Below are 13,410 nucleotides of genomic sequence, written 5' to 3' on the forward strand. Positions count from 1 at the left end.
TTGCTTATATCCTATAATGACGTCTATGAAAAGTGTGCGCGCCATTGTTATGCTATGCTATGCTCAACAAGGCCGAAAGGATGAACGCCTCCGGACCTCTCGACATGACCCTTAGATACCCAGGGTATCACCATACACCGCCGCCCACATGATTCTAGAACCAGACACCGACCAAGACTCGCTAGGACTAAGCACACAACGTTATATCTTAACGTCTGGGTAAATTTCCCATCATCCTCCCTCCTCCCGCCAACAGACTCTGCCGTACGATTTGTTCCGCAGCTGCCGCTGCGGCAAGCCTCTCCTTTTGTCTGCTTCGATCCTTCAAGTATCTTTCGGCCTCTGGTCTCATCCTTAGTATCCTGAGTATCATGTCATCGTTAGGGTCTGCCTGAGCCTCCTTCCACTTTTCCTGTTTCGCCTTCTTCATAGTTCCCAAATTCCGTGAGTGCATGACACTTTTCGATCTTCGCGTTGAGGGCAAACCCACGAGGCCGGCGGCACCACCGAAAGCGTGGGAGGAGGCAGCCACAGGGGCCGAAAGACGGTTGTTGCGTTGATTTTGTTGACGAGCAGCAGTGGCGGAGGCCATACGCTCGGAGGTGCGAATCAAAGACTCGGTAGCCTCGAAGTAGAAGAAATTTAGTGTTTTGATATCGAAATATTTGGGAGATTGGAGGACGTTGAGTGGGACACCATTCGCTTCGCGGGTCTCTTCGTCTACGGCATGAAAAAAGTCGAAAAGGTATTGTAACCATTTGAAGACAATGTCGAGCTCTTGTTGGCTCAGTTGGCGCTGTTGAGAGGGTTTGTCGGATAGTGGAGGTACTAGCAGGGTCTCTAGTGTGACCAGGACTTCTTTCCAGAGTCTTGTCATGACCGCTACCATTGAGGCACTGGTCAACGTCTGGTTCATGATGGCGAAATTGTCATCAAAGTATGCAAAAAGCGGTTTCAACGCGTTGGTGACTTCGGCTTCGCTTGGTGGCTGGGTCGTTTGAGGTTGTTTGTTTCGATTGAAGTAGCTTGATACTGAGGACATTGTTATACCTTTCGAGAGTAGACTGCGCAAAGCACGCCGTGAGAGACAGTGGCTGATGTATGCAGATAGCTGCGCATGTGTCAGCACTTTCTTGGTCTGTAAGGACCCGACGTACCTTGTCTGTGATCTTCCTTGTCATGTCCCTCTCAGTCCGCTTCAGCGTCCTGAAGGCTTTACCGAAGTAGAATTGAATGTCATCACGTTCACCCTCCATACTTACTCGTAGCAGAATACGACCCTGGCTGTCAAGATCCAGCCAGTACTCTCTAGGCAGAAAGTCACCAAAGTGCGATGGGTCCAGCTTGAGAGAAGCTCGGCCAACGCAGTTGTGGTCACCCATGGCGTCCCAATCCCAGACCGTAGCGATTATGTTCAGTGGGCCTTGCGTCGTGATATCTACCGTCTCATCCCACCGCGGGTTCAAGTTGCGATATATGATCCTTGTCTTGGCCAGGCGTTTTTGATACTCGTCACCGAGCACGACATAGGGGTCGCTGTAACCGCCAACATCGCAAGCCTTGAGATCTTCCGCCTCAACTATTTTGATAGTGAAGACATAGTTATTGACCTTCTTCTGGCGTTGAGTGACCGGGGGTGCATGGCTCTGAATGACAGCGGCGCACGCATCCACGTTGACCTCGTGCTCCAATTTGTCAAGCTGGGCAGTGGCAAAGTCGATGTTGTTGAGCTTCACAAAGGACTAAGAGCCAATGTTAGCACCGCAAGGTCTAATTTCGAAGAATATCCACTAACCTCCGGGAAGAAGTTGAATGGCTCGATCTTCTCTTTATTGTTCCAGGCATCCTTTGCCAGCGAAAGCCATTTTTCCTGGGTACTTTGATTCCTTGCTGCTTCTTGCTCGGGAGTCAATCGGTCCATCTCTTTGCTAAACTTTTGCTCAAGCACTTCGCAATATCTTGCCACTCCCGCTCCAACGACTTTAGCTAATGCGGTCATAAATTTTGCGTATTGAAGATCGTCGTCCCAGTTGAGCTGGACTATCCGGTCTATCGTTTGGTTGAAGGAGCTGAAGATGTCGATGACTGAAAGACTATGCCGCTGGTCCTCAGTCGGTATCTCATTCTTCTCTGTTCGTACCCGAAAATTGTCTTGCTTGATTGCTTGGTTCACCCAGTCAAGGATCGAAGACTCGGTCATACGAATCCAGCGCCACACAAACTCCGCGAGGTCTCCCTCAATGTGGAACGCGAATGGAACGCTAATCACTCATTAAAAGGATCCTGGATGGCTGCTGGAAACCTGGCTGGACTCACTTTGGAAGACACTCGCCGTGAATCCGCCGGATCTCAACCAACTCCCCGTATAATTGGAAGCCATCCTCAATAGGTACTTCCTCGCTCCTTTCCATGGCAAGGTCCAATATTCGTTTGATAATGTCGCGAGCGTCTTCCGCATAAAGGGGTAAAATCGTCCCAACCAGAGCGGTCAACGGATTCACCCTGGAATTCCATGTAAGCAAGGTCTCATACAGAAGGTAAAGACGACACGTACCCCATAATTTCGGGGTTCTTGCGATACCGCTTCTGTATCCTTTGAGCCAATGCAACGACCATCTTGCCTAATTCAATCACATGAAAAAATTCCCAGCTATGCTGATCATTTGGGACTTCCTTTTGAAGGAAGGCTCTATACATGTCATGCGCCTTGCCTTGTAATCCCTGGTAAAGCTGGTCTCTATAGACGTCGAGATCTTCCTGGGTTTTCGAGAAGCCGGGGTCATCATAAATATGATGTTCTAGAACGTAGACGACAGGCCCTACGCTCGGCGGCTTCGGCTCATAACAATGTTGCAGGACATCGTACAAGTCTCGTAATAAAGCCACATGTAAAGCGCTAAGGATTTGCTGGTTGAGCACAGTGTCTGTCAAGAGCCATTTCGGTCGGTCAAATAGAACCGACGACATGAAATTCGATTGCTTGCGGTTTTCCGGAGGTGGCTCCTTGATAAAATTGAAAGCAGCATCCAGGGTATCAAGTGTGATCTCCTGATCAACAAATTTCTCATGAACAACATCTAGGAAAAGGATGATTTTAGAAACGTAGGGTACGCGCCAGCGAACACAGATCTCGTTCAGCAGTTCCGTAGAATGCTTCGAAAGCAGCTTGGCTGGCGGCGGATCGCTGCTACCTGACGTTGAGACTTGTAGGTCTTTGTCGTTCAAGTCATAGGCTAAGGCCTGGGCCACAATGAAGCGATAGTAGCCCCTTGAGTCCGATGGCATGAAGGTAAAGGTCTTATCGTCGTCGGGCGATGACTCCGGGCTTTGGCTACGAGAGCTCAGGTTAGTCATGTCCACTGGCTGGTCGATGACGTAGGATGAAGCCTCAGAATAATCGGAGGTCCTCCGATCTGGATGCTGAAGGTCAGACGCGTCTGAGCCGTTGGCCCTGTGGCTGAATTGAGGCAGATTTCCCGTCGTGCTCTTTGCCAACTCCGGATTAGATTGCATTATCGACAACATCAGCTGGGAAATATCATGTATTTCTCCTTTTTTCCATTGTTCATAAGCTTCATCAAGGTCGAAGTCATCGCTGCGTAAAGTCTTCCGAGAATTGAGATTTAAGAGCGTCTGGTATGTTTTCAAATCCTGTAGCGCCGCTTTCTCGGTCCATACCGACCTATATTTGTTGATATCAGACTGCACCATAGTGTTTCTGAGACCGAATATTCTGGCAACCAGTTGTACAAGCGGCATGTCCTTGACATCGTAGCTTAGAGGAACTTCTACCTCAATGGTTGTGCCTCCAATAGCGCCGTTCCTTGTTGGTGCTGCTGCTAGGTCTTGGTCGTGCGCCAGTAATTTGCTTTCCAGGGTGGCTAGTCGACTTGTAAGGTCTGGCCGATCTCTGACCCAGTCATGATCCTTCAGCACCAGGCTGACTAGACGGACAAAAAGAGCAAGGTGTCGGTCAACCATCAGCTTCCACGCATCATCTCCCTGCTGCTTGCCCTTCGATAGCTCTTTCGTTGCATTAGAGAAGAAAATGAGTACCAGGTCCTCAACTCGTCTATCCTTTTCCATTCGTTTCCTGAAGCTTGGCTCCGAGAAGGCGTTGAAAAAGGCAGCGAACGTCCTTTTGACAGCAGCATCATTGTATTCCGGTCTCTTCTCCTTTGCCATCAAGACCCCTGTCAGGCGCTTCTCGAGCTCCGCCATGAAGCCATGAGGGAACTTGGTGCTCTTGGAGTCCCGCACCAGACTGAAATCCTTCATTAAATCATTTATAGAGGTAGAAGAACGCTGCACCGGCGCTTGTGGTGCCGGTACATGCTGAGTTCGCCTAGCTCGAGGCTGTAGGAGGTATGCAAGGTAGGCTACTCGTAGAGCGTATAGGTAGGCATCGTTGTGGCTTATGGCCCGCTTGCTGGAGTAGGAGTCGCTGCGAGCGGGTTGCCCATTCTGCAGGCTGTTAAAGCGCTTATTGATTCCTCGAGACTGTGTGGAAGATGTAGACATCGAGGGCTCAAGGGCTTCGTCCACGATCTCGGGGTTGCTGTTGACCAAGCTCCGGACCAGCGTGAGGGTTCAACATAGATCCTCAAAAAAATGCAAGTTTATAAAAGTAGGTTCGTCAATGTGAACTTCTGAAACGTTGATAATAGTCTCGAGATAGTCGTTAAGCGTCAAAAGCATGTCTTGTGAGAGGCGACTGGCCAATGACGCCCTTGGTTTCAGGATCCGGCTCAATCTTGGCGACGCGCTAAGGGGCCGGGGCTAAGAAAGTAAATTCCACGTATCAACGACCAACTTGTTGGCTTCGACCTTTCCTCTATGATTGGGGTGAGCTTGGTCCTCAAAAAGATCTAGACGGTGGAGCTCTGTTTTCTCGGACCATTTGAGAAGTTGTAGAATGTTCCAAGCAAAGAGTGTCAGGAAAACAAACACAAGAGCGATAGTGACCAGCGAGCACTTTCAGCGGATCTACATCTACATACCAATGTACAAAGGGTTTCATGACTCGAGGTTCTAATGTTCAGAAGCAATACTGGCTTGTGAGCTCACTGGAACTCTACGGAGACTGTGTGTCTAGCTCAAAGCTGTTTTTTCAGAATGTCAACATCGGCCTTTTGATTACAGGAGCCTTTCGGTAGACTTGCGATGCCTTTGACACTGATTAGGTCGTCTGTAGCACGCTGAGCCTGACATATATATGAACGGACTACTGCCGGGCACGTCCTATTCCAAAACAAGATGCGAGCTTTAATAGGTCAAATGGTCAGGAGGTAGGCTCGCCTTCACCCTGCAGAGAGGCTCAGGCATTACCAAGGCTAGCCAATACAATTAATCAGGCAGGGTACATAGACCCAGTACTTATGAGGCGCAAGCTGTTACAGCCGAACCCATTAATGTAGTTTGCGATGTCAGCCGTGCGGACCTTGCCATCGCTGCATTGCTAGGCTACACTCAAACAGGCCAAGGTGATATATACAAGCATTCCCTGCCCCATTTCATTGCCTCCTCCTTTTCCTTCACGGACGAAACCTCCTCCTGCGACAGAGACCGCCTCTTTCACAGCGCCAGAAGCCCCAAAGTTCGGCAACCCCAGCGGCTTACCTTTGAATCACCATGGTCTACGATACTATTGATTCCTATCGCCTAAACCAGTCAATCGTCGAAGGCTATTTGAGAAGGGTATTCGGCAACTACAAGTTCTATGTCGAGGTAAGTTATCCCTATGTGGACGTTGTATTAGGGATAGCTGACCGCGACCTCTAGCACGTCAACGACACCTATAGGTTCTGGATTGCAAGACCTTTATCAAGCGTGAGTCTCCCCAGACTGTCATGAGACTTGAAGCCTTACAGGACGAAAGTCTGAAAAACAGGAAATTATTGCGCTGCGAATTCGAGACGACTGATGCGCAATGTGGGCGAGGCGACAAGGCGCAGGAGGCAGGAGGCAGGAAGCAGGAAGCAGGAAACAGGCAGCCGTCATATCTGGGTGCCAATGGCAGTGCAGTCTAAGGGAAATGCGCTCACTCGGAATCCTGTAAAAGGCGTTCTGCTGCGGTTAGTCAGTCGAGTGCATACGCTAGCTACATCTCGGCATGTCGGGCGTCAATTTTTCACGTTTGGCGGGGCTGTCTAGTAACCAGGGAATACCACTATTGTCATTCTCGTCCATCCCTTACGTCTTGCCTGTCATGCAGGCACTTAATTCACATATCAACTTGGCTTACTTGTCGTACTCTAAAATAACGCCTTGAAATGGACACCTAAGACATTGCACAGACGCCCGCATCGGCGCATGCTGATATACCGAAGCTGTTTTCCTAGCCGTGTAGCCGTTCAAGGACACGATTGATGAGGCAGTGCCTCAATTTGGAATATAAAGAGCCCAGAGTCGCCTTCCTTGATACACCTTCAAGAGACAGTGCAATGGAGCAATTGGCCACCTCGTGTCGCGACGCCAGGTCCTATCCACAGAACTTGATCCGCCCCAATACGTACGAATACAACTTGACCGCGTACTACCAGCGGCTGAACGAACGAGAAGATAGTCTGTTTCAGAACGACGCTGAGGCGGCATTGGATCTCTGGGAGCTCGATGCACAGGCCACGGGTGCGTTAGCAAAGCTCGAGCTGAATCCACGAGTCCCCAATAACGGCTTCGAATCTGATCAATCCCAGCATTCTGGCCTTCACGTATAGGCTATGTAGACGAGCTGAGAAAGCACCTTCGGGTTGGATGTCCTCCCGAACGCGAAGATCCGCGGTGCAGATTTGTGTAAGTGTACTCACACTCGAATCCAACAATTTTCCGAAGCTCAATTACTTGCTTCCAGGTTTGTGCACGCACCACATTCGCGGGCAAGCTTGAAAGTAACTCGGGATATGCTCACTCTGGTGTTTACATATCACCAGGTTCTGCCACAGTTCTTAGACTTTTTGTTCCCTTTTGGTAATCAGCAATACGCCGAAGGGTTTCACTTCAGCGGCTTCAAATACGAAAATCGATTTTCGGAGGTTGACAGTGGGTTGAAGATACCTGACCTCGGATGGTCGGGGCGCAACTTTCAATTTTGCTATAATCTGAAATCGATAGAGCGGTCGAGAGGCCAACCGGAGTGGCCATGGTCTATCCGCCAATCGGCTTTGTATCACTCATTCGACGTTGAGAATGGCCGGACGAACTGGATAGTCATAAAAGGAGATCAATTATTGAAGAAGCGGATCAAATTAGCAACTGGATCTCGGGGTCTTCCAGAAACCTCGTGCTTTGATACAGTCGACCGTGCGTTTGCATCATCCCTCGCTGTCCATGTTATTATGTGCGAATGGTCTGGAGAGAATTGGCGTTGGTTCATCAACTTCCTAGAGGAAGCACTTCAGACTACAACCCGTCCAACGCTGTCGGCAATGGTTGACCCTTTTCCCAGCTCGATGGCTAATGAGGAGCCACTCGGACACTCCATGCTGGCACAGTGTGCAAACTCTTCTACCGATATTACTTTAGCTGATCCAGTCCTACGAGGACCGCCTGCACAAGCGTACCATTTAAAAGGTCGATCAACTCCGAATTGTAAGAAAATGTCGGATATCGACCTAGCATTGCAGGACTTGGATACACTCCAACCACAAGTCACAACTAGCCACCCAGATTTCTCTTTTAGTGATTTGCAGAGAATACAATTTATTCAGGAGAAGGTCAACGAGACTCTGTTGGTACTTAAAGTCAACGTCGATGTCCTTAAAGAGCTGAGACAATATTACCACTCCATTTGCGAATCTGATGGATGGCCGCGCGACCTAATTTTGAAGTGCAAAGGGGACATTTTCCGGTTTGAGACACGCGTTGTAGCTGTAGAGAAAGATCTTCGAATGCAACAATCAAGAACTGAAACACTGCTACGCCTGCTCGCTGACAGGAAGAGCCTGGTATGTCGTGTTCGTTAGTTGTCTGATGTGAGTAAACTGATCTCCTGCAGCTATATGGCATCTTAGAGTATCGAAATATGGAAGCTAGCAAAACACTCGCTCGAAAAGCCAATCAAAACATGGAAGCTAGTAAGATCCTTGCAGGCAAAGCTCATGAATCTACGCGCAATATGGAAGTTATTACACGCGAGATGCATGTAATTGCACAGAAAACAAAACAAGAAACGGTCTCGATGAGAATAATCACTCTCGTTACCTTGTTCTTCCTCCCAGGCACCTACATATCGGTAAGTCGTTGATCTTCTTCCCAACATCTAGCTGATGGCCATGCAGACACTCATGAGCACCGATATATTTAAAGCAACAAGTACAGGCCAATTCGGTAACACTGTCCAGCTAGGGGCTCTAAGACTGTACATTGCGATCAGCTTGCCCCTTGTAGTGGTCACCATGTTGGCCTGGTACGGCGTCTATTGGTGGGAAACCCGGAAAGAAAAGCTGCGTATGCAGAGATCCGCACTCAAGTCTCATGTCTAGCGGCGGAGGAAGTCAGAGGCTTCGTGCGATCAATTGGCCAATGAGGCTATTGCCTATTCGAGGGCGTCGAAGTTCTGGAGCACTAAGAAGGTCAAGAATGTCAGATGGAGCCGTGATTAGAATTGGACAAGTCGAAGGATGCCAAAGACCCACTTATTAGCATTGTGTCAGATATCAAACTGCATGAAACGGTCATAGCGTAGGGCGCAGCGTCAGAAGTGGTCGTAGGATAAATTCGCCACAGTGGGACTGGGGGTTAATGAGTTACATGAGATGCCCTTGTTTCATAGCCCTGTCGGTACCCCTGCAAAGGGTAGGAGACAGGTGTCCAGTACGAGCTATATAGCCACCTGTTTTGCACCTGTCAATGTGCAGGTCTATGCCATAGGCATGGGAGCTTTCTTGCCCATGGGTACGAGAAATATGCCTGTTCAGGCCTCTATTTAGGCCTATTCAGGCTTGCTATCCCCGGCGTAGACGGCTCATCCACTATCTACACTCTATGTGGGCCCCTATGCGTGCATTGATGCGTGTTTTTCATGAATGGGACAACTAATAGCTACAAAAGGCAGAAATGCACGACCCCATGCCCGCTCATGTCTGCCTCGTGCCCTGGAGATTGCTCGGCAGCAAGCAAAGTGGCTGTGTCGAGGTGCCAAAGGTTAGTTGCAGTATCAGGGACAGTCGAAATCTAAGTATCGTTACACTAGTCAGCTCTTCCGTAATATACATATAAAAGCCGAGGGGCACCCTCGGTTCAAATGGCCCGCAGTCAACATCAACAAACCACCAAAGCACTCTGGAGCAACCCACAAAACATTACCGAAGAAAACAGGCATGCACAGTTGTGTTATTGCGCTCCAGCATCCCTGGCTGCGTTCCCCCCAGAGCGACGACCACTTCCAGAATGGTCGAGCTGCAGCCTGACGACCACCCACACATCCAGGATCTTCTCACATGGGCCGAGGGAGCGCGCCGGCTAGGTACCGGAGGTGCGGGGCTCGAAACAGATCGGCCATTCATTCCAGTTTCAGAAATCGAGGCCTACTTTCAGGACAATCGACCAGTAAAGAAGCTCCTGGCAGCTCTATTTCCCCATGACCCTCCCCAGGTGGATCCTGAGACCATCCGGAAAAATTATGCCAAAGTCTTCCTCATACTTGTACTTACCGGCAATGGACGTTTCATCGTATCTTTTGTCCGCCATGACAGCCTGTGCGATCGATACCTGCCCTTCACGTCTCGACCTGCTCGTTTTCCACCATCGACCGCAAACGCTGGATTCTTCGAATCGTTCTACCACCGACAGTGGGAATTCTGCGCCCCAATCCTTCAATACGGAATGAATGTGCAGTTTGATGAAAAGGATTTGATACTGCCAATCATATATAAAAAGAAGCTCGGACACGGCGGCAGTTCAATCGTCCACAAGATCGAATTGCATCCGGCGTATAATAAGTTAGGCCGTGAGGCTCCTTCTCGAGAGGTGAGAAACAATACAAAGTGCCTGTCTTTGAAATAGCTTATCCCGAGTAGGGCTCAAACGATCAGGACACTCACACCTTCGTATTGAAGACGTACAACACTCCCGATGCCGAACGCTATTATCAGAACGAAGTGAGCGGGTTTCTAAATCTCAACTATGTTGGAGGACCCAATGCCAACATCATTGGCTTTCACGGGAGCTTTGTCCGAGATGGAACATACAATGTGTTGTTGGAATATGCAGATAGAGGGACCCTGGAACAATACTTCGACACTATCCAACCCCCTTCTAGCGGTGAAGACACCATAAAGTTTTGGCGCGGATTATTCAAGACTTTTGGGGCTCTGGTCGCCATTCACAGTGTGCAGCCGAGCGACTCTGCAGCGTCATCCGACGCATCCATATTTCAAGGGTACTCAAGCAACTCCACACTGCATGGAATCATGCTAATATTTCTAGATGGCATCAAGACATCAAACCTTCCAACATACTCGTGAAGAGTAAGAACGGAGGATCAGACTATGACTGTGAGTTCAAGCTTGCCGACCTTGGGTTGAGCCATTTCAAAAAACACGTACCGTCACAAGGAGACGCAACCGATAGAGACACTTATGGTACTCGCGCGTACGGTAGGCTACACTCCGACAAATTGTCCGACTTCACCCTGGCTGACGGTTGTTCAGGTGCCCCGGAGTGCTATAGAGCTGACAGCGACATCGAGAAAATTCGCTTTCTTGTAAAGCAGAACGTAGACATCTGGAGCCTTGGCTGCACTCTCAGTGAGGCAGCAGTATGGGTTGTTCACGGAAAAGGTGGATTGAAAGAATACCGCCGACGACGTGGAATTGAGACTGCCCGAATCCCAGGCTTCAGAGATGGCAATTGTTTTCACGACGGGCGGGAAGTGCTTGCTACTGTCATGGGGATGCACAGAAATCTCCCTGATGACATACGTCCCCGCGACCACGTCTCTGGAACAACGGTGGACATGGTGACGAAACAGATGTTGATAGAGGCGAATAGTAGGACACCTGCGAAATCTTTGAGTTATCAAACCAAGTGGATTTTGGAAGATGCAGAGTCTAAGCTGAAAAGATCTGGGTCGTATACGGGTACTGGCAGCAACGACTCCAGAACTGGTGCCCAATCGCCACCTCGCACACCTCCCGAGCCACCGCCTGGACACGTTCAAAGTCGTTCCAGCAACTCCCACAGCCAACACTTACCCTCACACAAAAGCGCTGGTAGTCCAGCGAGTATATCGTATGATGAGGATAAGGCTCATCACCAAGAGCCCGTCGATGATTTCGTCGGCAAAAGGGCATCCCGGCAAGTGCACTACAGCGATCGGCCGACCCGGCAACAAAGTATAGGCCTGGTCAGTAATCCAAGCTATTCCGAATCCGAGGACCAATATCAAATCCCTGAAAACCGTTTGAATCGCGCCTTCACCGAAGTCGATCTATCGCAAGACAACCCTTCTAGTCCCTCGTGGCAGGAACCACAGAGTACACATCGCAAGCGACGCCGAACTACATCTGATCTGTTCTCGGGTGCTAATACTAGGAACGGCCCTCATATGTTTTCCCACGACCGACGAGAGACCTACGACCTCAATCAGCGCGATACACCCACGGCTCCACCAGGAGGAGTGTCAAGAGCTAGTACTGCGACGTTGGTTCAAGATCGACACAATGGCTCACGAGGCGGCCAACACCATCCAAACATTGGTTCAGGAATGCAGCACCCCAGATTCGTATCAATTGGTTCATCCAACGTTCCCCCTCCTATAGAAACCCGGTCAAGGCAACGCCCTCCTTCTCTGTCTCTCACCGACGCTCAGCAGTGGAAAAAGGACAAAAAGGAGCATAGACCTGTCAGGCTGCCTCATGATGATCTTCTGGCAGATCTGAACGAGAGGGATCACGTGAGTCAGCGTTGCATCTGCTGTTCTTAATACTTACAATACTGCCAGGTCTTTTTAATCGACAACTCCCTCTCCATGCGACCTTATCGTAGAGAAGTGGAGAATCTTTTCGGGTTGCTTGGATATATAGTCAAGGGGACAGACCCTGATGGTATAGAAATACAGTTCACAATGTCGCGTGATAGAAAAGAGAGAGCGAAAAACACTGGTCAGCTCCTACGAACTTTAGAGACAGTGCGATATGTTGGCACATCTAATATCAGAATACAACTGGGGGACATTTTTCAAGATTATCACGACAAATTAAGGGACCGAAAACCAACGAGATCACTATTCAAACTGTTGAAATCACCGCGGCCGGTACGACGCCAGAACTTATATATCTTTACTGATGGGATTTGGCAGCCCGGCTGCGACCCAGCCCCAATGATCAAAAAGCTGGTGGGCAGCCTCGAGCAGAATTTTATGGAGAGAGAACAGTTTGGAATCCAGTTCATCCGTTTCGGCAATGACCCTGACGGTATCAATCGCCTCAATCAGCTGGACTCCGGCTTGGGCCTATCAATGTACGCACCTTGACCTCTCAGCATGCGAGCCATGGTGCTAATGATAGGCCAGGGACATTGTCGATACAGAGCATTCGGATGGGAACGTCTGGAAGATGCTTCTCGGCGCGGTCAATGACTGGTTTGACGACGATGATGTCAACGCCGACAGCAGTGCGGTAGCTTCCCCAGTTGTCGATGCATCTGCTGGCACGAACGGTCTACATCACTTTGAAAGGCGACCTAGACACACGTAGTGCATGTTCAGTCGATCTTTCAACCAATTGATTCCGGAGTACAACTCACAACCCTCTACTTTGAACGGCACTCCTTTCCATGGAGCGCGCCCCGGCACATACAATCTCTAGTCATTAGACTTGGGACAGACTGGCTTAGCATTCTGGATCAACAATCTTGGACGGCTTTTGTGATACCCCATTGGTCGGCGCAATTGGAAAATTATGCGGCTTGCTTTTGGTTCCCATCGGTCTTTCTGGTCCTCTTGCTTCGGACGCAGGGTTTGCTATCGCGAGCCTCAGAGGATGTGTCAGAATATACATCTCGATCCATTCATGTCAAGGCATGGGCATGCTAGAGTCAGCAATCAAAGTGAGTTTTCAGCCGAGGTTTTCAGATCGTTGTGTGCTCACGCACGCTCTCTAGTGATGTGGTGCTCTCTGCAGGAAAACATCGTGAGATTCACGACACAGCTCTTGCGGTCGAGGCGGTCAAGCCCTTGTCAGCTTCCGAGCCCTTCCTGCACGATTTCCAGATCGGGACAAGCTCGGTCTTAGATTGAAGCCAAACAGTCAAAGTACTACAGGAGAGATCCCTGCTCCGCATGGATCACTACGCGTGTTGCGTGGGCACAGACTAAAAATCCCCCCACCACCCCCAGATCTACGAAGCCAACCACTTCAACCTGCCGACCAAGACAACAATGGACTACGTCTTCTCGCATCTCAGTCCAAT

The 13,410-nt window shown here is 49.6% G+C and overlaps 4 protein-coding genes across 4 annotated transcripts; 3 read left to right on the forward strand and 1 right to left on the reverse strand.

The window, feature by feature from the left end:
* Nucleotides 1-208: 208 nt before the first annotated feature.
* HO133_009234 (uncharacterized protein) lies at nucleotides 209-4,521 on the reverse strand (the record flags this gene model as incomplete). Its single annotated transcript, XM_037300095.1, has 5 exons — nucleotides 209-1,111; nucleotides 1,158-1,742; nucleotides 1,796-2,261; nucleotides 2,317-2,502; nucleotides 2,555-4,521. 5 exons carry the CDS (start codon nucleotides 4,519-4,521, stop codon nucleotides 209-211), a joined length of 4,107 nt encoding a protein of 1,368 aa, XP_037154921.1.
* Nucleotides 4,522-5,631: 1,110 nt separating this feature from the next.
* On the forward strand, nucleotides 5,632-6,029 carry HO133_009235 (uncharacterized protein; the record flags this gene model as incomplete). Its single annotated transcript, XM_037300096.1, has 2 exons — nucleotides 5,632-5,727; nucleotides 5,802-6,029. The coding sequence occupies 2 exons, from the start codon at nucleotides 5,632-5,634 to the stop codon at nucleotides 6,027-6,029; spliced, it is 324 nt and encodes a 107-aa protein (XP_037154922.1).
* Nucleotides 6,030-6,443: 414 nt separating this feature from the next.
* Nucleotides 6,444-8,480, forward strand: HO133_009236 (uncharacterized protein; the record flags this gene model as incomplete). The annotated part of the gene is made up of 4 exons (XM_037300097.1): nucleotides 6,444-6,710; nucleotides 6,930-7,943; nucleotides 7,994-8,230; nucleotides 8,277-8,480. The coding sequence occupies 4 exons, from the start codon at nucleotides 6,444-6,446 to the stop codon at nucleotides 8,478-8,480; spliced, it is 1,722 nt and encodes a 573-aa protein (XP_037154923.1).
* A 907-nt stretch (nucleotides 8,481-9,387) lies between these two features.
* On the forward strand, nucleotides 9,388-12,695 carry HO133_009237 (uncharacterized protein; the record flags this gene model as incomplete). Its single annotated transcript, XM_037300098.1, has 6 exons — nucleotides 9,388-9,966; nucleotides 10,017-10,378; nucleotides 10,426-11,893; nucleotides 11,942-12,022; nucleotides 12,299-12,459; nucleotides 12,512-12,695. 6 exons carry the CDS (start codon nucleotides 9,388-9,390, stop codon nucleotides 12,693-12,695), a joined length of 2,835 nt encoding a protein of 944 aa, XP_037154924.1.
* Nucleotides 12,696-13,410: the final 715 nt, after the last annotated feature.

This window comes from Letharia lupina, assembly GCF_014066315.1.
Source record: "Letharia lupina isolate WasteWater1 chromosome Unknown contig_6, whole genome shotgun sequence".
Classification (NCBI taxonomy): Eukaryota; Fungi; Ascomycota; class Lecanoromycetes; order Lecanorales; family Parmeliaceae; genus Letharia; species Letharia lupina.